General features: G+C 43.7%; 1 protein-coding gene across 1 annotated transcript; it reads left to right on the top strand.

Moving 5' to 3' along the window:
* The first annotated feature begins 11,366 nt into the window (after positions 1–11,366).
* On the top strand, positions 11,367–26,988 carry MS4A8 (membrane spanning 4-domains A8). The gene is made up of 7 exons (XM_054440340.2): positions 11,367–11,432; positions 12,521–12,740; positions 15,041–15,163; positions 18,553–18,612; positions 20,188–20,319; positions 26,208–26,321; positions 26,497–26,988. The coding sequence occupies exons 2-7, from the start codon at positions 12,522–12,524 to the stop codon at positions 26,599–26,601; spliced, it is 753 nt and encodes a 250-aa protein (XP_054296315.2). The 5' UTR covers positions 11,367–11,432; position 12,521; the 3' UTR covers positions 26,602–26,988.
* Positions 26,989–27,294: the final 306 nt, after the last annotated feature.

Raw genomic sequence — 27,294 nt, 5'->3', positions numbered from 1 at the left:
CATTGCACTCCAGCCTGGGCGACAGAGTGAGACTCATCTCAAAACAAAGAAAAGGGAAAATTAGACACAGATATGCACAGAGGGAAAACGATGTGAAGACACACAAGGAGAAAACCATGTAAAGATGCAGGATTGGGTGATGCATCAACAAGCCAAGAAGAGCCAAAGATTTCTAGCAAACCAGGAGGAGGTCAAGAAGGATCCTTCTCCTCCAGGTTTCTGAGGGAGCATGACCCTGACAGCACCTTGATTTTGGACCTCCAACCTCCAGAACAGTGAGATAATAAATTTCTCATTTTAACACCTTGTTTAACCGCTCATTTTAACACCTTGTTACATTAGCTCGGGGAAACTAATGCAGATGCCTTTTCATTATAAGGGGCACTAGATTTCCCCCACCCCATGGAACATGTTAGGTGTTTATGAAAGAAGGTTATCCTCTCACCTCAGCATTCCACAGTAGGAGAGCAGCATTCGAACGGCTCTACTCTCTGAAGCTCGGGGAGAGAAGAAGCAGCTGTAAAGTGTGTGGCTGTTTACAGGAAGCATCCCTCTCCCCACTGATAGTCTTTGGGACCCAGGTGGGACTTGCTGACCTGATCTAGAAAAACCAGAGCAAAAGCCAGCAATGTTAAAAAGAAAGCATGGTATAGGAGCCTGCAGAGAGGGACCATGGACCACTCCTAAAAGTCAGAGCTTGCAAGAGGTAAAAAAGAAAGATACCTATTACCACTGCTTGCAGACCCCAACCCTGGAACACTAGAGGGAGATGAGACTGGAAGCCTCAGGTTACCTGAGAATTGCTGTAGCATGGGGAGAGCAAGGCATATGAAAGCACTTCAGCAAAATGCTGCCAATGGAGGGTCAGTACGAAGGTGTAACCAAATTACCAAAGAAGCTACTAATGCCTAGGAGAGAGCTTCTCAGAATTGAGTGGCTCTTAACTGTGGCCGGTAGAAGCTTCCACATACCCGCCTAGGTTAGGAATATAATCCACAGAAAGAGAACTATATTCTGACATGGGAGCTCATTAATTTCATTTAATTTTTTTTAAATAAAGGTTGTTTTTATATGTATAAAATTTGTCATTTTATAGGTGTATTTTAAATATGCGTATTTTAATTTATATCATAATTGTATAATTTATATGCATATTTTAAATATGCATATTTTGTAACATAATTTTTAAAGTCTCTGCTGTTAACATTACATATTGAATGTATATATTTGGGTTGCCTGTTGTTTTTCAGTCTTACTCTGATGTTATCTCCAGGAGTCCACCATACAATTTCTCCAGAGCCTCTGTTACAACTATCTTCTTCCAATCCATCCTTACCCAAGATCATGTTAAGTCCTAGAGACTGAACATATATCTCTACAAGCAGTGGGATCTCTCACAGTTCAAACTTTGTATGGGATACTTTTCTAATTCCCCATTCCATGAAATAACAAAAGAAATTAATACTGTATTTGCCCCGGTCAATTATGATACTATTTCTCACTTTTTCTACTTCAGCACTCTGTAATTGGCCTCAGCCTGTTCTGCCTACACAGATTAACATTGTATCCTCCTTTCTCCTATATTAGATGAATAAGTCTGTTCTTTTATTATCTCATTCTATTCTTTATTATTTACAATAGTAATTCCCACTAATACCTCTGCTTTTTATATATTTTTTGTACATATGACTTCTGATCTTTTTCTCTTACATACAAAGTATTATTATAAAAATGTACAGGCATATCTAATTATTATGTATTTCAGTATATTCAGGTCTGAAATTTTATATAATAAAATGGATATTTTATAATAAATTTAGTTGCCCTTTATATTACAGTTAAGCATTATATTGATCTCTTATGTAGATCTCATTATTTGTGGTTTATATCTCAGGATATGAAAAATATTAACCCTACATTTATTTTACTGAGAAATTTTTAAACCATCTGGATTTTGACTAAAAGTCTCAGTACAGACTTCTAATTCCATCCGATGTGAAATAACTGATATCAGATTTACTAAAACCAGCTATGAAAACTGGGGAAAATGCATAAAACATCAATTTTTAAGCACTGTACAAAAACCAACAGAAGGTTTCCATTCTTTGGAAATGGGAAACATACAAGGTGAGCCCCCACATTCACCCAGACTTCCCCTTGGAAACATTTTCTAGGCCATGTGGTAGGAACGTAGAACCCAAATAGTTACAGTGGTGTTGCTGGATGGAAGCAGAGATTAAGTTTGAAACTGCTAATGTAGCTGGAATTTGATGGGCATACCTACAGAGATAGGGAAGCTATGGAACAGATACCTCAGAAGTCTACAAAGAAATTTTCCTTAGGTCCTTAGCTGAATCCTGGCCATATCCTTTAATACAACTTCAGAAGGCCTAACAGAAAGTAAATTTCTGGCCGGGTGTGGTGGCTCACGCCTGTAATCACAGCACTTTGTGAGGGAAGCCGAAGAGGGCAGATCACTTGAGGTCAGGGGTTTGAGACCAGCCTGGCCAACATGGTAAAACCCCATCTCTACTAAAAACACAAAAATTACTCGGGCATGGTGGTGAGCGCCTGTAGTCCCAGCTACTCAGGTGGCTGAGGTGGGAGAATCACTTGAAACAGGAGGCAGAGGTTGCAGTGAGCCGAGATCCTGCCACTGCAGTCCAGCCTGGGCGACAGAGCGAGACCCTGTCTTAAAAAAAAAAAAAAAAAAAAAAAAAAAGGAAGTAAATTCCAAGGAGACTGATTGCTGAGCATAGATTCTTGATCCTACACAGTGTGGTGAGTGGTGAAGTGCAGGCGCAGCCAAAAAGAGAGAAACCTTCTTGATCATCCCTGACATTCAAAGGATACTCCAGAGATGCTACAGCTTCTAATTAAGAACGATGAACTAGGAGTACAGGCTACACCTTGGAATAAGAAAAAGGGAGAAAAAGACGCACCATAACAAAGCCTAAAATCAGGATGCAAGATGATCTGCAAAAATGTAATTGCTGGTGTGCCTCCTCCAAGGAGAGGAAAGAGAATGGTACCCAGATCCTCACATTTTGAACAGATCATCTAGGAAAGAACACTTGGATACAGCAGAGAACAGACAAGAAACACCAGCAATAAGAAAGGACATGGTGTGAGGAAGCTTGCCCAGCCAGGAACCAACCGAGAGCCAAGAGAGGCTCCTGGACCTAGGGAAACAGGAAGAGAGAAACCCCTAGAACTCCAAAATGGGCTTTTGTGATCTTGGCTATGGGAGAAACCCTGTAGTGGATTCGCGACAGCATCAGGCCTGGCATATGGAGCTTCCTAAAGATTGCACAAAGATGTTGCCCCAGAAAGGGAACCCACACAGAATCCCACAAGCTTCAGCACCCAGAGCAGCCTCAGCTGGGAGCCATTTTGAAAGCCTGGATACTGGGGATCTACAGACACAGCTGCTGCCACTGAGCAGCTCCAAAGACAGAGAGGGAAGAACAGGTGCTCCCATGCACCAATGAGAGGGTACCTGCCGCCCTGCTATGGGCTGCAGTTGAGACTGAGACATAAATGAGCCACGTTCCCCATAGCTTCTTGCTCACACTGCTTTCCTGGGAGATGCCCCACCCTCTCTGGTCTTAACCCCAAGGCACCATCTTAAGAGTTGAATGCTGGACTGTGCCCTGCCCTTGGGCTGAGGTCAAACTAACACAATTACAGCTGCTGCCTAGGCAAGGAGTGACGGGGAAACCAGGCTATCTCATGCAAATATAGGACAGTACCCACTGATCTGCAACAGGCTGCTGTGAGACTGAGACGTGAGGGGATGACACTCCTCACAGCTTCTTACACATGCTTCTTGCCTAGGAGGGACCCCACCCTCCCTGGCCACAGGCCCAAGGTGCCATTTTGAGAGTTTAATGCTGGGCTATGCCCCATGGTCAGGCCAAATTCAAGTTGACATGGCTGCAGCTACTGCCCAGTCAAGGAAGGATAGGGCAGCCAGGCTTTCTGATGTATACCTAGGACAATATTCAATGCCCTGCCATAGGCTGCTGCAAGACCAACACTCAAGTGAACCACACTTCTCACACAGTCTTGCCCATACTGTTCGCCTGAGAAGGGCCTGACCCTCTCTGGTCACAAGCCCACAGCTGGCACCATTTTGAGAGTTTAACACTAAGCTGTTCCCTGCTCTTGGGCCAAGGTGAAGGTGACACAACAGCAGTCGCCACCCAACTGAGAGAGAGACAAGGAAGACCAAGGTCTCCAAAGAACACTTAGGACAATACCCACTGCCCTGCTACAGGCAGCTGTGGGACCAGGGAGTAACCCACCAAATCCATTGCAGCTTCCAGCAACACCAATACAGATGGCATGGGTCACTGTGGTTTCCTCCACCACTGCTACTGCCACACCACACCAGCTTCCCAGGAGCCTGAGACTCCACTCACACACCAGGCCCACTGCTCCCACTGCCCACTTCTAAGCAAGCAGCTTGGAGGCCCAAGAATGAGCCCTCTAGGACCACTAACACAAGGGCCAGTATAAGCCACTCTGGAGCCTTAAAACAGGCTCACTCACCCCAATGCTGCCACTACTAGGGCCCAAAGACTGGCTCAGTTGGTGTATTAGTTTGTTCTCACACTGCTATAGAGAAATACCTGATGGCCAGGCACAGTGGCTCACGCCTATAATCCCAGCACTTTGGGAGGGTGAGGCAGACAGATCACTTGAGGCCAGGAGTTCGAGACCAGCCTGGACAACATGGTGAAACCCTGTCTCTATTAAAATACAAAAATTAGATGGGTGTGGTGGTGCACACCTGTAATTCCAGCTACTTGGGAGGCTGAGGCATGAGAATCACTTGAACCCGGAAAGCGGAGGCTACAGTGAGCTGAGATCGTACCACTGCACTCCAGCCTGGGTGACAGAGTGAGACCCTGTCTCAAAAAAAAAAAAAAAAGGAAAAGAAAAAGAAAGAAATACCTAAGACTGTGTAACTTATAAAGAAAATAGGTTTAATTGCCTGGTGGTTCCACAGACTGTACAGGAAGCACGGCAGCATATGCTTCTGCAGAGGCCTCAGGGAGCTTTTCGTCATGGCAGAAGGCGACGTGGGAGCAGGCATCTTACATGGTAGGAGCAGGACCGAGAGAGAGAGAGGTGGTGCCCCACACTTTTAAACAACCGGATATCACACAAACTCACTCACTATTGTGACACAGTACCAAGGGGAAAATCTGCCCCCATGATTCAGTCGCCTCCCACCAGGCCCCATCTCCGATACTGGGGATTACAATTCAACATGAGATTTGGGCAGGGACACAGACCAAAAGCATATCAGTTGGCATCTAAGTCCCCAGCTAAAAGTCACCACAACCTTAACTAATAACTGTACCATAAGTCACTGAGGCAATCCCAGAGACCACTGACTTTGTGTACTGCAAAAGAAATCATACAAAGATCATACTACTGCCAGCACACAAAATCAAAGTCAAAGTCTGTTAATCAACAACATGTACACAACCTCAGAAAAAAAAAAATTCCTCTACCAAAGCAATTTCAAAAAATTGGAACAAGCGACTGCTGCACTAGATGCAAAGACATCAATGGAAAAACACAGGAAGCATGAGAAAGCAGGGAAATGGGACATCATCAAAGGACCATAATTGTCCAGCAACAGATTCCAACCAAATGAATTCCTTGAAATGCCAGATAAATAATTTAAAATATTGATTTTTAAAGAAGCTTAATGAGATGCAAAGGATATCTGAAAATCAGGCCACGAATAGTGTCTCGTGCCTGTAATCCCACTGTAATCCCAGCACTTTGGGAGGCCGCGGCAGACAGATCACTTGAGGCCAGGAGTTTGAGACCAGCCCGGGCACCATGCTGAAACCCTGTCTTTCTACTAAAAACACACAAAAAAATATAAACTAATACAAGAAAATCAGTAAATGAATTCAGAAAATGAAAGAAAATAAAATCTCAGTACCTGAAGACATGTCTTTTGAAGTAATTCAGCCAGACAAAAATAAGGAAAAATGAGTATAAAGGATAAACAAAGCCTCTAAGATATCTGAGATGATATAAAACAACCAAACTTACAAATTATCAGTACACTCAAGGGGGAAGAGAGATCCAAAAGTTTAGAAATGGCCAGGTGTAGTGGCTCATGCCTATAAACCCAGCAATTTGGGAGGCCAAAGTGGGAGGACTGCTTGAGATCAGCAGTTCGAGACTAGCCTAGGCAAGAAAACAAGACTCTGCATTTACATTTTTTTTTAAATTAGCCAGGCATGGTGGCTCATGTGTGTCATCCCAGCTACTTGGGAGGCTAAGGTGGGAGGATTGCTTGAGCCCAGGAGTTTGAGGTTGCAACGGGCCATGATTGTGCCACTGCACTCCAACCTGGGTGACAGAGTGAAACAAAACAAAACAAAAGCTTACAAAACATATTTGAGGAAATAATCAACAAAAATGTCCCAAGAATATCAAGAGAGTTAGACATAAAGATACAGGAAGTCCAGTGATACCTAGGCAAACACATTGCAAAAAGGATCTCACCATGGCAATATTATATTCAGAATGTCTAAAGTCAATGAGAAAGAATTTTGTCAGTAACAATACAAAAGTTTCTAGTCACCTCTAAAGAAAACTCCATTAGACTAACAGCAGACTTTTCAGCAGAAATCTTACAGGCCAGAAGAGAATGGAATGGTATTTTCAAAGTGCTTAAACACTGTCAGCCAAAGAACTGTCAGCCAAGAATTTTGTGTCCTGCCAAAATAGGCTTCATAAATAAAGTCCTTTCCAGGCAAGCAAACACTGAGGGAATTTGTCACCCCTACAAATGGTCACCCTACAGGAAATGCTCAAAGAGGTCTTAAACATGGAAATGAAAAATCTATATTCATCATCATTAAAACCCATGGAAATATAAAACTTACAGTTTGTATAAAACAATCACACAAAGGAGGAAAAGAAAGGAATCAAATGGCAACATGACAAAATTTTACTAAACCACAAAGACAAAAAGACAGAAACAAAGAATCTATAAAACAACTTGAAATCGATCAACAATATGACAGGAACAAAGCTTCACATATCAATATTAACCCCGAAAGTAAATGGACAAAATTCTCCACTGAAAAGACGCAGATTGGCAGAATGGGTTTAAAAAATAATCCAAGTATATGCTGCCTACAAGAAACTCACCTTACCCACAAAAACACATATAGGTTGAAAGTAAAGAGGTGGAAAAGATATTCCAAGCAAACAGAAATAAAAGCAAACAGGAGTAGTTATACTTACATCAGATAAAATAGACTATAAATCAAAAAACAGTAACAAAGAACAAAGAAGGACATTATATAATGATAAAGTGATCAATTCAGCAAGAAGATGTAACAATCTTAAATATATATATGAACCCAACATTGGAGCACCCAAATTTACAAAACAAATATTACCGCAGAAAACCAAATACCACATGTTCTCACTTATAAGTGGGCGCTAAATGATGAAAACTCATCAACACAAAGGGAACAATAGACGCTGAGATCTATTTGAGGGTGAAGGGAGGGAGGAGGAAGAAGAGCAGAAACATAACTATTGGGTACTGGGCTTAATACCTGGGTGATGAAATAATCTGTACAACGAACCCCCATGACATAAATTTACCTATGTAATAAACCTTCATATGTACCCCCAAACCTAAAAAAACACACACAAATATTACTAGACCTAAAGAAAGAGAAAGACAAGAAAGACAGCAACACAATAATAGTGGGGGACTTAACCACCCCACTTGCAGCACTAGACAGATCATAGGGAGAAAAAGTTAACGAAGAAACATTGGCCTTAAATTGGACTTTAGACCAAATGGACTAACAGGTATTTGTGCAGTGGTGCAATCTTGGCTCACTGCAACCTCCACTTCCTGGGTTCAAGTGATTCTCCTGCCTCAGCCTCCCAAGTAGCTGGGACTACAGGCATGCACCAGCATGCCCGGCTATTTTTTGTATTTTTAGTAGAGATGAGGTTTCAGCATGTTGGTCAGGCTAGTCTCAAACTCCTGACCACAGACGATCCACCCTCCTCGGCCTCCTAAAATGCTGGGTTTACAGGCATGAGTCACTGCACCTGGCCCAGAATATGCATTATTTTTATCAGCATATGGACCATTCCCCAAGATAGACTATATGTTAGGCCACAAAACTAGCCTTAAGACATTTTTAAAAATTGAAATCATATCAACTATCTTCTCAGATGACAATACAATAAAGCTAAAAATCAGTACCAAGAGAAATTTCAGAAAGTATACAAATACATGGAAATTAAACAGCATGCTCCTGAACAATCACTGGGTCAATGAAATTAAGACAGAAATTTAAAATTTTTATGAAATGAAAACAAAAACACATCATACCAAAACCTGTGGGATACAGTGAAAGTAGTTCTATGAGGGAAATTTATAGCATTAAATGCCTACATAAAAAAAAGCAGAAAGATGACAAATTAACAGCTTAACAATGTACCTCAAGGACATAGAGAAACAAGGAGAAATCAAACCCAAAATTGGCAGAAGAAAAAAAAAAGATCAAGGCAGGACTAAATAAATCGGAAAACAAAAAAGAATAAAAAGGATCAACGAAACGAAAAGTTTGGTCTTTGAAAAGATAAAATTGATAAACCACTAGCTAGACTAATAAAAGGGAGAGAAGATTCAAATAAACACAATCAGAATTGAAAATGAAGACATTACAATTGATACCACAGCAATACAAAAGGCTCTGACATAAGGATTTGGGTGCTTACTTGGGAAGTGACCCAAGACTCACTGTGAAAAAAAATGGAAAAGTGATACAAAAAAAGGAAGAAAGTCAATAGACTATGTATTAATGAGTGAGTTCTGTTATAGGGAACTGGTGCTTAATCCTGTTGGAGACTCTCTAAGAGACAGATGAAACACACTTCAAAATTACTTATCTTAGGGGACAGAGAAGCTAGGGTAGTTATCCAGCATATGCACATTACACTGGATAGGAAAAATTCTTGTGGGATTAACTTCCCAGCACCTATGGCCTGCCCCATACCTATGCATTCTCAGAAAAGAAAGGAGTTGTCCATAGATGTGGAGACTGCCTGAAGATGCAGCATCAACAGCATTTGCTGCAGAGTTTGCTGGGAGTTTGAGGCTGCAGTGAGCTATGATCACATCACTGTAGTCCAGCTTGAGCAAGACCCTGTCTCAAGACCTCCAGAGTGGATAAAGGGGATATAGCTGCTGCATCAACAGCATTTGCTGAAGTAGGTTTGGACAATAATAATCTCCCTTGTATGTCTCTGGTCCCTTCTAGAAAGTTGGCACCACTTCTATAAACTCAATTAAAAGGTGGCAAATTTCATCTTCTACAATATCTGGTTAAACCTGGTCCCAAATGTCCCACGTGCACTAGGGCTTAGCCACCTACATGTCCTCATTCAGATGCCTCTTATTATTTCTGTCAATACAGTTTGGTTCATGTTATTCGTATTTACAAAAAGCTATTGAGTTACTTTATAGAGTTAGACAAATGCTAAAGTTCATTTGGAAAAACAAACAGGCAAGAATAGCCATAAAATATAATGAAAAAGGAAAAATTACATGGGAGACTAACCCTACAGGACATTAAAGTACACTGTAAACCCTCTATAATTAAAACATTGTTGAAATAACACATGAATAGACAAATAGACCAATAGAAAGTAAGAGAAAGACCAGAATTAGAACCAAATGCATATAGAAATCTAGGCTGTGGCAAAGATGGCATTTCAAATGCCACTGAAGACAAGATGAACTATTTAATAAATTGCCCTGGGGCAACCAGGTAGACTTTTGGAAAAATATAAAATTAGACCCATATCTCATAGCATTCACAAAAAAATACATTTTACATGTATTAAGAATAAAAATGTAAAAAGTAAAACAATACAAGTATTAGAAGAAAACACAGCTAAATTCCTATTTAATCTTAGTGTTAGAAAAGGCTTTCAAACAATGACTCAAATTCATAGGTAATAAAAGATAAGATTGATAAATTTTACTACAAAAATTTTTTAAATTTTTCTTGACAGAAAACCACCCTAAACAAAATCAAAAGACACTTGTCAAACTTGGAGGATATACCAAAGACAAAGACCTAAAATCCCTAGTATATAAAGAACTCTTTAAAAATTAAGGGACAAAGGTCCAGGAATCTGATAGCAAAAATGGGTAAAGAAGTAAAATTCGGGCTAGGCATGGTGGCTCACTCCTGTAATCCCTGCACTTTGGGAGGCTGAGGCAGGAGAATCACTTGAGGCCAGGAATTCAAGACCAGTCTGGGCAGCATAGCGAAATCCTGTTGCTACAAAAAATTTTAAAATTTAGCTGGGCACGGTAGTGCGTGCCTGCAGTCCCAGCTATTCAGGAGGCTGAGGCAGGTGGATTGCTTGAGCCTGGGAGTTTGAGGCTGCAGTGAACTATGATCACGTCACTGCACTCCAGCCTGAGCAAGACCCTGTCTCTAAAAAATACAAACAACAACAAAAAAGTGAAGTCTGACTCCAGCTACCTTTTCATCTTTATTACATTCAATATCCTTCACTGTGAGCCATTCCCAACGTATCTCTACCTTCTCTTCCCCAAGACTTTTCCCTTTCCATACCCTCAACGGTGTTCTTTTTGTTTCGACCATCTTACAATGTTCTAGCCATCCCATCAACTTCATTTGTTCTTCATTGTTCACCTTCTTCAACGGTAAATGTGTCATGGACTATTCCATGCAGCTGTTTTTGTACTGTGCAATTCACATGATGTATGTCATAGATATGTGGAATGCCCTCCCATGGATGGCTTCTGATTTTCTATTGGCTCTGACTTGGATGAAAATAGATCTAAGTTGATTACAAGTCTCTTTTCACTCGCTGTGACTCTACCCCTTTCTTGACTGCAGTTTACTGATTTCAAATGCCACCTTCTGTTTGAAGTCTTCCCTAACCTCTTCAAGTCCATCAAATCATTTTCTCCTCTGTTCTCCTGTGGGGACATTTATCTCTCTACTGTGGTGGTTATTTCATCCTGTCTCATGTTACAGCTAAATACAGCGCACCCTGGGTGCCCAGTTCATTTCTGTGTCTCCCAGAGCAACCAGCCCAACACTTTCTTCTCCATGGAGATTATACCATAGACTCTTGTCAAATCAAACCATATTTAACTGGCTCATTAACCACAACAGGAAATAAATATGAATGAAACTGAGCTCTAAGCAGCACATAACCTGGCCTGCATCCAGGAAATAGAGGACTTCGGATCCTTCTAACCCTACCACCCAACTGGCCCCAGTACATTCGTTCTCTCAGGAAAAAAAAACAAGGTCCCCACAGCAAAGAAAAGGGAATAGGATAAAGAGATACGTGGCTGCTGGCAGAGCAAGGTGAGTCTGCTTAATCTGGTGGTTGGTAACTGGGAGTCGGTGATAAGGTTTTTCTACCAAATGAGACTTACAGCGAACTGGTGTGGGTAAAGGATAGGCAGAGTGTATTGTACTAGCTTTATTGGGTCTGCTCCAAGAAAAAGAAAGAGAAAGACAGGAGATGGAGGGGGATGGGAGAAACAAAAAGAAAAAGAATTTTTAAAACCACGTTAGAATGTCTAAGTAGCCTAGAAAATTGAGCAGTGGAAGCCACCCAATGAACAGACACTGCCTTGGCAATGGGGCTTCCCTTGAGAAGCATAATCTCCATTTAACTAATATTGACATACCTGGGACCTTGGAGGATTCTTGTCCACTCTCTCACCCTGTTTCCTTTTCCAGAAAATGAGAGAATTGAACTCAATGTTGTCCAAGAGATTTTCTAGTTCTGAACTTTTCCTTTCAGCCAGTACTAACATATGCAAAGCAGCACTCTAAACACTATGAGAGGCCGGGTGCAGTGGTTCACTTCTGTAATCCCAGCACTTTCAGAGGCCGAGGCGAGCAGATCACCTGAGGTCAGGAGTTCAAGACGAGCCTGGCCAACAGGGTGAAACCCCATCTCTACTAAAAATACAAAAATTAGCTGGGTGTGGTGGTGGGCGCCTGTACTCCCAGCTACTCAGGAAGCTGAAGCAGGAGAATTGCTTGAACCTGGGAGGCAGAGCTTGCAGTGATCCAAGATCATGCCAGTGCCCTCCAGCCTGGGTGACAGAGCGAGACTCTGTCTCAAAAAAAATAATAAAAAAAACACTATGATGGACACAAAGATGGAAAAGATGGACTCCTTGCCCTCTGGTAGCCTTTACCCTCTTTGAGTCTTAGTTTTCTCATGCGTAAAACTGGGCGGGTGAGAGGATGAAAGGAAATGTATTTGTAAAGCACCTCTTAAGTACCCTATAACTGATATCTATTATTTGTAACATGGGATTCATAAACTTGTAGAGGGTTAAGATGACCCAATGAGCTAGAAGAAGCAAAAGTCCTTTTTAAATGTAAGTACGAGTCCGTATGTGAGGGACAATTCTGTCGCATTTATTTCTTGGCAGCATGAGTTCGATGGCTTCAGCAGTTCCGGTGGCCAATTCTGTGTTGGTGTTGGGACCCCACAATGGTTACCCTGTGACCCCAGGAATTATGTCTCAGGTGCCCCTGTATCCAAACAACCAGCCGCAAGTCCACCTAGTTCCTGGGAACTCACCTAGTTTCGTGTCGAATGTGAACGGGCAGCCTGTGCAGAAAGCTTTGAAAGAAGGCAAAACCTTGGGGGTAAGTGAGATTTGCCTTTGCAGGCCACAGACTGCACAGCTGGAGTGATGGCAGGGGGAAGGGAAGGCCTGGGAAATACACAAACACTACATCCCGCAAGTGGGGCTGAGTTGATCGCGCCTTGCCAAACACAGGTCTGTTAGAAAGCTCAGCTGCGCAACATCACAGGCAGCCTCTGCGCAGACCTTGTATTTTCTGATTTAGGCATTTTAGGAAAGAGAAAGGAAAGCAACAAAAAAGCAGAGCGCTTGAAGGTTGAGCCTGTTGCCAGGATCCACGCCCAGCCCTGTGGCCTCTGAAGAAAGGGGTCCCAGCAAGACCAAAGTAGACCACAAGGTGGAGTCAGAATCCAATAAGATCGAATCAAATATTTGCCCAACAGGAAACAAAGCAGGTTAGGCAACCAACAACATAAATGGTCACCGCAACCCCTGAAAGGCTGTCCTGCGCAGGACAAGGAAAGGCCCATTTCACTGTGTAGCTGAATGATGACGAGCATGAATTTGGATGCAGACTGCCCGAGCTCCAACCCTAGCTCCACCCTCAAATAGTGCTCATGGGAACATAAATTGATACAACCCTTAGGGAGGGAAATTTGTATCTGCCAAATTTACAAAATATCCAATAATTCCATTGCTGGAACTTCATCCTCCAGATATGCCTGTGCCCACAAAAACTGTGATGTGTATGAGCTTATTCATTGCAGCGTGGTTTGTGATAACAAAAAAATTGTAATATCCATCAATATAACACTGGTTAAGTCAGTATATTGGTTAAGTCAGTGTAATATACTGGTTAAGTCAGTGCATCCAAAGAATAAAATGTAGTGGAGCTATAAAAAGAACAAGAAAGCTCTTTGTGTAATGATAGGGACACACCCCAAGATATGAAGTTAATGGAAGAAAGTAAGGGGCAGACACTGTGTATAATTTGCTTACATTTATGTGAATTTAAGGAAGTAATATATTTGTATTTGCTACCACGTGTGTAATATACAAACATACACAGATGTTCTTTCATTTACAATGGGATTATGTCCCAGTGTACCCATCATAAATTAAAAATATCACAAGTCAAAAATACAATTAATACATGTAGCCTACCAAACGTCATAGCTTAGCCTCACCTACCTTAAACATGTTCAGAACACTTAGGTTAGCCTACAGTTGGGCAAAATCATCTAACACAAAGCCTATTTAATAATGATATTGAATATCTAATGTAGTTTATTGAATACTGGACTGAAAGTGAAAAGCAGAATGGTTGTATGGGTACTCCAAATACGGTCTCTACTGAATTCATGTCACTTTCACACCATAATAAAGTTGAAAATTTTTTTGTTCTTTTGAGACAGAGTCTCACTCTGTCACCCAGGCTGGAGCGCAGTGGCGCGATCTTGGCTCACTGCAACCTCTGCCTCCCAGGTTTAAGCGATTCTCCTGCCTCAGCCTCCCAAGTAGCTGGGATTACAGGCACCCGCCATCATGCCTAGCTAGTTTTTGTATTTTTGTAGAGACAGGGTTTCACCATGCTGGCCAGGCTGGTCTTGAACTCCTGACCTCCGCCCATCTCAGCTTCCCAAAGTGCTGAGATTACAGGTGTGAGCCACTGCGCCTGGCCCACATGGCATTTTTTATAAGGACACCAGTCATATTGGATTGGAGACCCGCTCTACTCCAGTGTGACCTCATCCTGGCTGATTACATCTGCAACAACCCTGTTTTCAAATAGAGTTACATTCTGAGGCACTCAGCATTAGAATTTCAACATGTGAATTTGGAGGAGGGTTGGGGGAGGGGAGCATAATTCAACACATAACAATATCCTAAAGAAATAAGAGATGAAGGCAAAGATTTACACACAAGGATGTTTATCACAATGTTACATATAATAGAAAAAAGTAGAAATAATCTCACCTGTTCAATAACTCTGTCTCAACTGCTTCACAGACCATCCATAACGGGATCTGAGCAGCCCTGAAAAAAACATATGTTCCAAGAATACTTAATGCCATGAGGAAGCATTCATGATGAACTATTAAGTTAATAAAATTCAGGGCCATGTTGTGCTATCAAGGTATATATTTGAAAAGAATAATGGGAGAATACACCAAAATGTAAACAGTTGTTTTCTCCAGGCGGGGGGGGGAGATTATAGGTAGTTTTTATTTCATTTTTATATTTCCCATATTACTTTTTAGACCATGAAAATAAAACATTTATTAAAATTAAAAGGAGGCCCATAGGGGAGGCAGGACCCAGTCTCAGAAACAAGACTTCAGCTTGTGGCTCTCCTGACAGGCCATCCAGATCATCATTGGCCTGGCTCACATCGGCCTCGGCTCCATCATGGCGACGGTTCTCGTAGGGGAATACCTGTCTATTTCATTCTACGGAGGCTTTCCCTTCTGGGGAGGCTTGTGGGTGAGTAATTCAAGTCCTCCTGCAGATGAGTTCCCAGAAGGTGTCAAGGCACTCAAGGCCACCTTGCCAAGTTGTGCAGCTGTGCCCTGCAGAAGGTTCCCAGCCACCCAAATGTGGGGGATAGGAACCTAGCCAGCCCTGGCCTTGTTCCGCAAGCATATTAGTTTGGTAGGGCCGCCCCAACAGAGTATAGCCCCACAGGTTGGGTGGCTTAAACAACAGAAATTTGTTATCTCACAGTTCTGGCGGCTGAAAGTCTGCGATGGAGATGTTAGCAGATGTTTTCCCCTAAGGTCTCTCTCCTTGGCTTGCAGGTCATCTTCTCCCTGAGCGTTTCCACGGCCTTTCCTCCATGCCTGTGTCCTAGTCTCCTCTTCCTATGAGGACACCAGTCATATTGGATTAGGGTCCCCCCGATGACCTCATTTAACCTGAATGACGGTTTTAACAACCCTATCTCCAAACACAGTCAGATTCTGGAGCACTACAGATTAGGGCTTCAATCTATGAAATTTGGTGGGGGATAGAGGGTGTGGACACAATTCAGCCCATAATATCAAGCTACAACCCTGCAAGGTGACATCCCCTCAAAAGGGATGTATTTTCTTTTTACTTTTTTTTCTTTTTTTTTGGAGATGGAGTCTCACTCTGTTGCCCAAGCTGGAGCACAGTGGTGCAATCTCGGCTCACCGCAACCTTCCCCTCCCGGATTCAAGCAATTCTCCTGTCTCAGCCTCCCTAGTAGCTGGGATTACAGACGCGCACCACCACGCCCGGCTGATTTTTGTATTTTTAGTAGAGAAAAGGTTTTACCATGTTGGCCAGGCTTGTGTCAAACTCCTGACTTCAGGTGGTCCACCTGCCTCAGCCTCCCAAAGTGCTGGGATTACAGGTGTGAGCCACCACACCCGGCCAAAAGGGATGTGTTTTCTTAATTCACAAAGAAAACATCCACATGTGAAAAATACACTGGGACTAGCCCCTGGCATTGTTGAACATAGGCCCACAAGCCTGAGCTCCAGGAGAAAAACACTCAGAAAAGGTGAAGAGTGGCTTCCCAGCTGTAGAACAGCAAGGGTTTGAGTGCTTGAGCAGTGAGGACTCAATCTAGATCTGCAGATGGGCTTTGGCGGCTCCATTTTGGCAAAATACCTAATATGTTAAATGTGTATTATTTTTCTGGAAGAGTCCATAACTTTGGTCAGATTATCAGCGTGATCTGTGACTCCATAAAATGTTAAGAACTACAGTCCTTCTTCCACATCAGTTTATTACCTTTATGATTCCTTTGCAGTGTCCCCCTGCCCACACACACACACACACACACACACACACACACACTCCTTCTCCTCCCCTCTCCACCTTCCTTTCTCCTTTCTCTCCCTTCTGTTACAGTCTTTCTCCTGACTTACACACCTACCTGTGACACTAGTGCAACTTTCCTCATAAATGTCACAACTCCAGAGTAACCTAGGTGCCAGCCCAAGTCACGCTACCTCATAACAGTTAAATAAAATAGCCTAGAGCTATCTCCATCCCCCACAGCCACATAAGGTCTGCAAATGAGCAGGGCTTCTCTAGCGAGGCTCTGCACACACCCAAACTCAGAACTCAGCCCCTTTCTCTCCCAGAACCACTCACAAGATACCTGTTCCTGTATCTCCAACCTTCGTGGAATGTGGGGCTATGGAGGGGGCTAGCATCACCGCCACTCAGGCCTACCATTGAGCACACAATGCCTACCATGGAGCACTGGATTCCACCAAGTGCCAGTGAGCAGCAGGCAGTTGTCCTGGCGTCTCAAATGCCTCACTGACCACGCCCTGTCCCACCAAGCTGCTGAGTCCCTTCGGCCCTCAGTTGTGCTCTTTGCTGCCTTCTTGATCCCAGGACTGTCTATTTCCCAAAGATCATCAATATCCTCTTCTGAAACAAACGGTCATCTCCTCTGGCACCTCAGAAGGACTGAGAGGGACACCGAAAGTCCAGCCTTTCCTCCCCATCAAATCTCTGTAAACAGAAGAGTGTGAGCCTGAGATTTGTTTTTCCACTCATAGGAAAATATGGCTTTGGCCTTGGAAGGCGGAAACAGCTGGAATAAGTTTTCATTGTAAATAACTATTTCCACTCTACGGCTCATGCATCTGCCCTGGGTGGGAGGGAGTATGGAGTGAGGGTTAGGAACATGGAGTCTGAAATCAAGCTGCCTGGATTTGATTCTCAAATGCATGTACCATAGAGTGGAAACACTTATTTACAATGAAAACTCCGCTGGATGATGTTGTGTGAGTTTCAAATCTCTAAGCCTTAGTCTCTTCATTGATAAAATGGCAAAAGTAATAGTGCTTGATGGGCCACCATGCGGTTAAATGAGGCGAGGTTAAATAAGTACTTCATCTGTTGGGAGGAGGGCAGTGATGGGTTGCTAGTCGGTACGTGGCTTCTTTTGGGGCTGATGCAAATGTGCTAACTTAGATTGTAGTGATGATTGCACAACTCTATAAATATACTAAAAATAATTGCATCATATACTTTAAGTGGGTGAATTATATGATATATGAATTATATGTCAATAAAGCCTTTTTTAAAAAAGCATTTTCCATAGTGCCCCACAAATGGTAGTTCCTATTAAATATAGCTCATGCCCTCTCATACCACTGTTGCTGGCCCATTGGGCAAATGATGGCAGGCAATCCCATCAGCCACAGTGCCTGCAGAATACCAGTGTTGGATGAAATGCACGCAATTGACATCATCATCCTCATATTTGATGTTCAGCATCATAGCGACACAATGTTTATCTGAGTAACTAAAAGTTATTTGTCCAGATATGCAGACAGGCAAGGATTGATGTCAGGCTTCTATCTAAAAGCAGCAGAGAAGACGCTGGTAACCCCTTCCTTCTCCCCTCCAGAGCCCCCAAACCTAACTGAATCTTGATATAAAGATTGGAAAACAATAGGGTGTACATGTGGGAAAATAAAATACAAGGATATAGTCCAACATTTATTGAGCATCTACTATGTGCAAAGATATACTAAATGCCAGATGTAGGGCATAAGTTGTCTCATGACAATGACGCTTGGGAAGAGCTATAAAGTTTTCCATTTGGTAGATGAGGAAATAAAGATTTAGAGAAGTTAGTGACTTACCCAAGGTCAAGAGTTTCTAGCCAGAATTTAAAACCAGGTTTGCTGGATCCTAGCATATATATTTATCCCACCCCAGTGCCCTTTCATGCAGTGCAAAACAGCTCATTTTTTCTGTTCCCCATGTTGAGCTGATGGTTCCAGCAAAGGTACCCACTGTGTGTGACCAGAATCACAGAAGCCTGGGGAAGGGCACCCTAGCCCCTGACCTCTTTCTAAACCCACTCTGTTCTGCACCAGTTTATCATTTCAGGATCTCTCTCCGTGGCAGCAGAAAATCAGCCATATTCTTATTGCCTGGTAAGTTACACTCTGAGACCAGCTCTTCCAACTGGAGACCTATAGAATGGTGTCACAAAGGGGAAAATAAGGTCACATACGATTCCTCCCCCAGCCTTGCACCTACTATAACCAGACACAGGGTGCTCACACACATTCCCACTCATACAGACCAGCCACAGGAGCCTGGCCGTGGAGTCACATGTGGAAAAGTCCCAAGAGGATGCAGAAGTGAGAAGGGGCAATACGGTCACCTTAGTTAAGGCATCAGAGTATGGAGAGCGAGAGAGAGAGAGAGAGATAACAGCTTTCCTAAGAAGCCCTGCCACGGAGAGGCACAGAGCTCCCAGGGGCCCAGGGCTGCCCTCTAGCAGGGCAAGGAGCCAAGAGTACCTCCAGTACACAGAAGAGGCCTCCGGGGAAGCCGAAGGAGGCTCGGTCACTCACTTTCCTAAGGAATCCAGCCAACAGAACTCTGATAATCAACATGGACAAAGCTTTGTGCTCCCCTAGCAACAGACCAAGAAAGTACCTTCATTTGTCTCATAATCAGGTTACGAAGGGTAAAGGGTGACCAGGTCCCTACAACCAGATGAGATCTATTTGAAAGTCTTCAAAAGAAAGCTCAAAATATGGAAGCATATCTTTCTGCACATGGCCCAGAATCATGGAGCATCTGAGCTTATCACATCCCAAGACACTTAGGCTGAGACTCTATATATCCTATGGGACAAATAGGTCAAGCGTTTCCCAGAGATTATTCTTTTTTCTTTCTTTCTTTCTTTCTTTTTTTTTTTTTTTTTGTGAGACAGAGTCTCACTCTGTCCCCCAGGCTGGAGTACAGTGGTTTGATCTCAACTCACTGCAGCGTCCGCCTCCTGGGTTCAAGCAATTCTCCTGCCTCAGCCTCCCTAGTAGCTGGGATGACAGGTACACACCACCATGCCCAGCTAATTATTGTATTTTTTGGTATTTTGGTAGAGATGGAGTTTTGCCATTTTGGCCAGGCTGGTCTTGAACTTCTGACCTCAGGTGATCCGCCTGCCTCAGCCTCCCAAAATGCTGGGATTACAGGTGTGAGCAACCGCGTCCAGCCCCAAAGATTATTCTTGAGAACACTTCTCCCATGATATGCTCAATGAAGATAGTTACATGAACTTGGGAAAATCTCTATGTATTGTTTCCTCTCTGAAAGATCTAAAATCCTCATTAAAGGCTCTGAGAAGTCCTACCACGATGATGTTTACCTTTGCCCAACCCAACTATTTTCAAAGCTAACTTACCCCAAAACCTTTCTTGCACAGAACACCTCTTTACTTGCAGTGGAAATAGGGCTCCTGGGATTCACATTAAGAAACACTTTTTGATGAAAAGAGTTATAGAGATGGATGGTGGCAATGGTTGCCCAGCATTGTAGATGTATTTAATGCTACTGAACTGTAACACTTGAAAATGATTAGGATGTTAAATTTTATGTTGCATATATGTTAACACAATTTTAGAAACTGGGGGGAAAAAGAAACATTTGTTGGGTCTCCATTCATCTCAGCTATAACAGTTTTTCTCGCCCACCCTGACCCTCTGTGTTTTCTTCAGCTGTCTGGCAGTTTGGGCTTGAACATCGTCAGTGCAATCTGCTCTGCAGTTGGAGTCATACTCTTCATCACAGATCTAAGTATTCCCCACCCATATGCCTACCCCAACTATTATACTTACGCCTGGGGTGTGGTGAGTATCCCTCTCAACCAAAGATCCTCTAAGTTCAGAATTAACTACATTTAGAAAACTCCCAGAAAGGGCCTGACAACCAAGCTTCCTCATTGAACACGGTAGGAAAAGGAGGTGCTTTCAGAATAGGAACAAATTTTAAAGTCCTTGACCCATAGCTTTAAGCACATGACCTTTCTCAGTTTGGGTTTCTGCCTTTGTAAAACAATACCTACCTTGCGGCAATGTTGAGAGAATTAAATGCAATTTTACAAAGAATGCATATGTGCCCACCAACCAGCACCTCTCCTCACATTCTCTGCCTTCTTGCCTATTACTATAAGCAAGAGGTTAAAAAACTTATTCTCTAAAGAGCCAATAGTAAGCAGTTAAGGTTTTGCAGGCCTACAGTCTCTGTCATGCAGCTATAGCTGCCTTATAGCAGCCACAGAAAACACTAAACAAATGAATATGACTGTGTTCTGATAAAACTTTATTTACAAAACAGGTAGCAGGCAGGATTTGACCCATGGATCATAATTCGCCCACCTCTACTATACACTAGCACTGTCCAATAGAAATATGCAAGCCACATATGTTATTTTAAATTTTCTAGTTGCTACATTTAAAAGAGAGAGAGAGTGAAAGCAACAGGTGAAATTGATTTTAATAATCTATTTTATTTAACCCCGTATATCCAAAATATTGTCATTTCAACATGTAATCAGTATAAAAACTTGGTTTGCTATTTTGCATTTGGGGAACTAAATCTTTGAAATCCAGTGTATATTTTGCACTTATGGCACACCTCGATTTGGAACCAGCTGCATCTCAAGTGTTTAAAAGCCACATGGGAATTGTGGCTGCTGAATAGAACAGGGCAGCTACAGATGAGCTACCTGTGTCCCACGTAAATTCAATCCTCTGTCTGCGCAACTGAGTCCATCCTCTCCTACCTGCTCAAGTTCTCCTCCCCTCTCCCTCATCCCGTCTCTCCTCTACATCATCAGTCTTTCCCCCTTTACTGGGGCTTTTGCATCAGCATTAAGCATGCTTTTGTTTCTTAAAAAACAAACCAACCAACCTCCTCTTCGTTCTACTTCCTTTATCTACTACCGCTGTATCTCTCTGGCCCTCTTTGCAGACAAATTCTTAAAAGAATTGTCTGCACTTAGTGAGTCCAATCCTCTTCTCTCATATTCTCTCTGAACCTGCTCCAATTAGACTTTTAGCCTCGCTTCCCTAAACACCTGCTCTTCTCCAGATCCCCAATGGGGTGATTGATCCTTCTTCTCGGAGGGACTTTGCTTGGTTTCCAGGCTCCACCCTCACTGGTTGCCCTCTTCTCTGTCTCCTCTGCTAGTTCTCTTTTTCCCAATCTCTTAGGCTCAATAATTGGTTCTCTGGTTTTCTTTCTCTACTCATTTGTCTATCTCATTTAGTCTGGCAACTTGAAACACCTTGTCTATGACAATTGTTCTAGAATACGTGGCTCCAGCCAAATCTTCTCCCCTTCACACCAGTCTAGCATGTCCAATAATCAACTCAACAGCTCAAAGTTCATACGTCCAAGTCTGATCTCCAGATTTCACTTCCCAAACCTTCTCTACTCAGTTTTCCTGATTCCAGTTGATGGCAACTCCATCCTTCCTGTTGCTCGGGACAAAACCTTGGAGTCGTCATTGACCCTGTCTTTCTCTTACACCTCACAGCCAATCCCTCAGGCAATCCTGTTGGTTCTACTTTCAAAATGCATGCAGAATCCCACCATTTTCCCCCAGCCCGTCTACTCCCACACTGGCCTGAGCCACCGCATCTCTCATCTAGTCATGGAAACAGCCTCCTGACTGCTCCCGTTCTCCCACTCTGGCCTCGCTGCAGCTGTTGATAGCATGGCCGCCAGAGGGATCCTTTGGAAACATAAGATCCCATCACTTCTCTGCTGGCATCTTACTCAGAAAAAAAGCCAATGTCCTTCCAGCAGCCTGAAGATGCTGGCCCTCTGGTGCCCCCCGCCCCAGGCTCTGCTGCCATCCTCTGGTTCTGCTGCTGAATCACAGGAACCTCCGTGATGTTTTCTCCAGCACTCCAGGCATGTTTCCACCTTTGGGCCTGCAATGTTCCCTCTGACTGGGGAACTCTTCCCTCAGATGTTCCCACAGCTTCCTCCATCCCTTCCTCACCTCCTTCAGATCACTACTCTGCAACCACCTTCCCAATGAGGCCCACCTGAACAACCCAACACCCACGATCTCCCAGTAACCCGCTTCCCTTCCCCTTATCTATCTTTCCTGTAGTCTATGCACCTAACACCCTCTACAACTGACTTATTTGTTACATTTCATGCTTACTGCCTGTCCCTAGAATGAGATTCTTAAGGACAGGGATGTTTTTGGTTTCATTCACTGTCATACCTCAAATACCTAGAACTGTGTCTGGCACACGATTGACACTCCATAAGCATTTGTCAAGGAATAAATGAATGTGCCAGCTGTGATGCCTACTCAGTAAACATCAACAGCCATTAACTGTTGTTTGTGTTCGATCAGATCCTTTTATCTGCAAGAGACTTAAAGACTTACCTTTCCAAGATTCTTAGCCAAAGCCTCTCCCTAGAGACCCTATGGACCAAGTCTGTGTCATTTATCAAAAGTACCTTGAGTTTCTCCCCTCCCAGAAACATTTTATGGCTCCCAGATACTTTAGGATTAAAGTCCAAATTCCTCAGCCAGGTATTTGCCCTCCCTGGGGTATCTGGCTCTATCTCACTGTGTCCTACAGTTCACCTCCTTTCGAATCTCTCACTCACCCTGAACCCCAGCTACTCCCATCCACTGGGAGAGGCAGGCACAACCGAGTACTTGGGAATTTTCCTGCTGGGAAAGAACCAATCAGGGAGGCATGGACTGCCCAATACAAGAAATTAAGAAGCAAATGCTGGTGGAGGAACTAAGGGAAAGGAAGATGGGAGAAGAGTTTAGGAAAGACTAAACCACAAGCAGCACAGCCAGGTGCCCTGGACTAGAGGGAGCGGCAATTTTTGATTCAGAAAACTTGGCTTTTAATCTTAGTTCTGCCAATGATTGATCTTGGAATGAGAACTCGCCCCATGCCCACTACCCATTCCACCTCAGTCATCCCATCTGAACGTGGAGGGTCGGACTGCATCTGAGCTTTGCAAATAATGACCCAAGGAATGGAGAGACTCTGGGGTTTCCACAGCAGGAATTATTTTTCATCAAATAACAAATATCTCAGCTGCTTGAGGGACCCCTTTTCCATGAAATATTTTATGTGTAAAAAAATTTTATTTAAAAAAAATTGAAAAAGACCAGCATACTTTGCCCGGGCCATTCTACTCTAAGTCTCTGTGATCCGTTGACTTAAGACATCCTGCACTCCCCCTTTCCTGAGACAACTGCCTCTACCCACACCCTCTCTAAATCCCTTCATGAGAATGAACCTCTCCCTCCTCAGTGCTCTGGGATACCTTTTTGCTGTTGTGTAGCTCTTACCCTATCTGATGTGAATTATAATTATCATCTGCATCTGTTTTCCTACTAGATTGTGCCGCTCAGGATGCATTTCTTAGCCACTTCTACCAAGTAGATGTTTAATAATCACTTGCTAAATGGAGAGGAAGGAGAAGAAAAGGGGCTAAGGAGAGGCCTCTCCAAAAGAGAGAATTATCCAAGCATCTGGCTGTCACCAATGCTGTTTTTAAAAATCATAATTGAGATAATTGAGGCCGGACGTGGTGGCTCACACCTGTAATCCCAGCACTTTGGGAGACCGAGGCAGGTGGATCCCTTGAGCTCAGGAGTTCAAGACCAGCCTGGGCAACATGGCGAAATCCCATCTATACAAAATATACAAAAATTAACCAGGCATGGTAGCACATGCCTGTAATCCCAGCTACTTGGGAGGCTGAGGCACGAGAATCACTTGAACCCAGGAGGCGGAGCTCACAATGCTGAGCTCATGCCACTGCTCTCCAACCTGAGTGGCACAGCAACACTCTGTCTCAAAAAAAAATTAAAAAATCATAATTGAGAGGCATTTCTTTGGTACCTACTGCATGCCATCAACCTTCACTATGAAATGTTCTCATGTCACATAATTGGAACCCAAATGGCAATGGGAGTCTCCTGGATGGACTTTTTAGATTGAAACTCGCTTCCCAGATACTCTGGAAAACTCCATACTCCTGGGTATTCTTGGGTAACAGCAAATGGAGGGTTTCTATTTCTCCTGGTTACCTCCTGCTACGGTTAATTTAGTTCATTTTGGGGATCCTTTCACTGACTCTTCTTCCCAAGCCAGAGAAACAGCCCCAATTCCTCCCCTCCACAAAACACCACTGTCACAAGCCAAGAAAGTCTTTTCAGAGGCTGACTTTTTCCCAAAGGTTCAGATGAAGGGGTGGGCTGCCCCTCCACACCTGTGGGCGTTTCTCATTAGGTGGAACGAGAGACTTGGAAAAGAAAGAGACACAGAGGCAAAGTATAGAGAAAGAAAAAGGGGGCCCAGAGGACCGGCGTTCAGCATACGGAGGATCCACGCAGGCACCGGCCTCTGAGTTCCCTTAGTATTTATTGATCATTATCGGGCATGGCAGGATAATAGGATAATAGTGGAGAGAAGGTCAGAAGATAAACACGTGAACAAATGTCTCTGCATCATAAACAAGGTAAAGAAAAAAGTGCTGTGCTTCTGATGTGCATATACATAAACATCTCAATGCCTTAAGGAGCAGTATTGCTGCCAGCATGTCCCACCTCCAGCCCTAAGGCAGTTTTCCCGTATCTCAGTAAATGGAATATACAATGGACTTTACACGGAGACATTCCATTGCCCAGGGACGAGCAGGAGACAGAAGCTTTCCTCTTACCTCAACTGCAAAGAGGCATTCCTTCTTCTTTTACTAATCCTCCTCAGCACAGACCCTTTACGGGTGTTGGGCTGGGGGACGGTCAGGTCTTTCCCTTCCCATGAGGCCATATTTCAGACTATCACATGGGGAGAAACCTTGGACAATACCTGGCTTTCCTAGGCAGAGGTCTCTGCGGCCTTCAGCAGTGTTTTGTGTCTCTGGGTACTTGAGATTAGGGAGAGGTTTGAGATTAGGGAGTGGTGATGACTCTTAACAAGCATCCTGCCTTCAAGCATTTGTTTAACAAAGCACACCCTGCACAACCCTTAATCCATTTAACCCTGACTTGACACAGCACATGTTTCAGGGAGCACAGGGTTGGGGGTAGGGTTACAGATTAACAGCAGCTCAAGGGAGAAGAATTTTTCTTAATACAGAGCAAAATGGAGTCTCCTATGTCTACTTCTTTCTACACAGACATAGTAACAATCTGATCTCTCTTTCTTTTCCCCACATTCAGAGGAATGGTGGAGGTTTACATCAGAGCCCAGCAAACCACTGATTACTGAAGATTAGACATCCTTGCTTTGGGAAGTCTTCATTTTTCACAGGAGGCCTTTTCCTGTGGCGCTCAACTCCTTCTTTTTCGTCTAACCATCTCCCTGTTCTCTCTGTGGCTTGTCCATACCCTCCAATTCCTACCCACGGCCTCTCCAGAGCAGTGTCACTGCTCCCCTCTCTGACTCCAGAGCACACCCTCAGGTCTCCACACCCAAAGCAGCCTATCAAGGGGCTTCCCTAAACATGGTCATCTTTTTTCTCAGAGGTACACTACCAAGTCAATGTCGCAATAACAATTCTTTTACCCCCACACTTGATCCTTACAAAAACCCGGTGGGAAATTTCCCCCCACGAGGCTGAGAGAGGATAGGGGACTTCCGCAAAGCAACAAAGAGTCCATGGCAGGGCCCCAGTGAGGGGTCAGTTTGGACTCCCAGTCCCGTGCTCCTGTCCTCCCCATCCACTCTGCCTACAGAACCCTGGAATGGCGATTTCTGGCGTGCTGCTGGTCTTCTGCCTCCTGGAGTTTGGCATCGCATGTGCATCTTCCCACTTTGGCTGCCAGCTGGTCTGCTGTCAATCAAGCAATGTGAGTCCCAGGGCTCCTCAGTGGGTGGAAAGATGCCCCCAAAAAGGTGGAGACAAGGGAGCTCTTTGTGCTTTCCACTGCCTGCTCACAAGCAGGAGTATTTCCTCGGTGTCTGAGGCCTTTGGTGCATGGCCCATCCTTCTTAGCATGCCCCCTGTGTGCCTGTGTTTTCCAGGTGAGTGTCATCTATCCAAACATCTATGCAGCAAACCCAGTGATCACCCCAGAACCAGTGACCTCACCACCAAGTTATTCCAGTGAGATCCAAGCAAATAAGTAAAGCTACAGATTCTGGAAGCATCTTTCACTGGGACCAAAAGAAGTCATCCTCCCTTTCTGGGCTTCCATAACCCAGGTCGTTCCTGTTCTGACAGCTGAGGAAACATCTCTCCCACTGTTTGTACTCTCACCTTCATTCTTCAATTCAGTCTAGGAAATCATGCTGTTCCTCTATCAAGAAGAAGACAGAGATTTTAAATGGGTGTTAACGAAGAGGGACTCCCTAGGGCACATGCATCTGCGTGTATGTGGGCATCCAGCCTGGGGCCTTGGCACACACACATCCATGTGCTCTGCTGCATGTGAGCTTGTGGGTTAGAGGAACAAATATCTGGACACTCAATCTTCACTCTTTCAATTGTGCATTCATTTAATAAATAGATACTGAGCATTCAATGTGTTCAAGGCTCTCTTCACGGCAGGAGGGGGCTGGACATTGACATGACACACGGTTTTGGACCTCAAGGAACTTCTGGCCTCAGGAGAGAGGACACCAGGACATCACGGGAGCAATTTTCACTCACAAAGGGCAACATGGGGGAGAGGCAGAAGGAGCCCAGAGTGAAGTATGATTTATTCTGGCTGTGATGCAGAAAGCAATAAGGAGAGCAGAGGACAGATCTGGCTGGGGGAGCAACATCTGAATGGGGCACTAAAGGACAGTAAGGATTTTCAGTGTAATAAGGGACCACAT

The sequence above is a fragment of the Pongo pygmaeus genome, chromosome 9, assembly GCF_028885625.2.
Source record: "Pongo pygmaeus isolate AG05252 chromosome 9, NHGRI_mPonPyg2-v2.0_pri, whole genome shotgun sequence".
Classification (NCBI taxonomy): domain Eukaryota; kingdom Metazoa; phylum Chordata; class Mammalia; order Primates; family Hominidae; genus Pongo; species Pongo pygmaeus.
The sequence above is the reverse complement of the archived record's forward strand: the minus strand, read 5'-3'. Positions and strand labels throughout refer to the sequence as shown.

Bases quoted from the DNA above. Each gene is read 5' to 3' on its own strand.
- MS4A8 (XM_054440340.2), top strand. From the start codon at position 12,522: ATGAGTTCGATGGCTTCAGCAGTTCCGGTGGCCAATTCTGTGTTGGTG. The intron at 12,741-15,040 runs GTAAGTGAGATT...CTCTCCTGACAG, and splicing joins AAGAAGGCAAAACCTTGGGG to GCCATCCAGATCATCATTGG. The intron at 20,320-26,207 runs GTGAGTATCCCT...CTCTGCCTACAG, and splicing joins ATACTTACGCCTGGGGTGTG to AACCCTGGAATGGCGATTTC.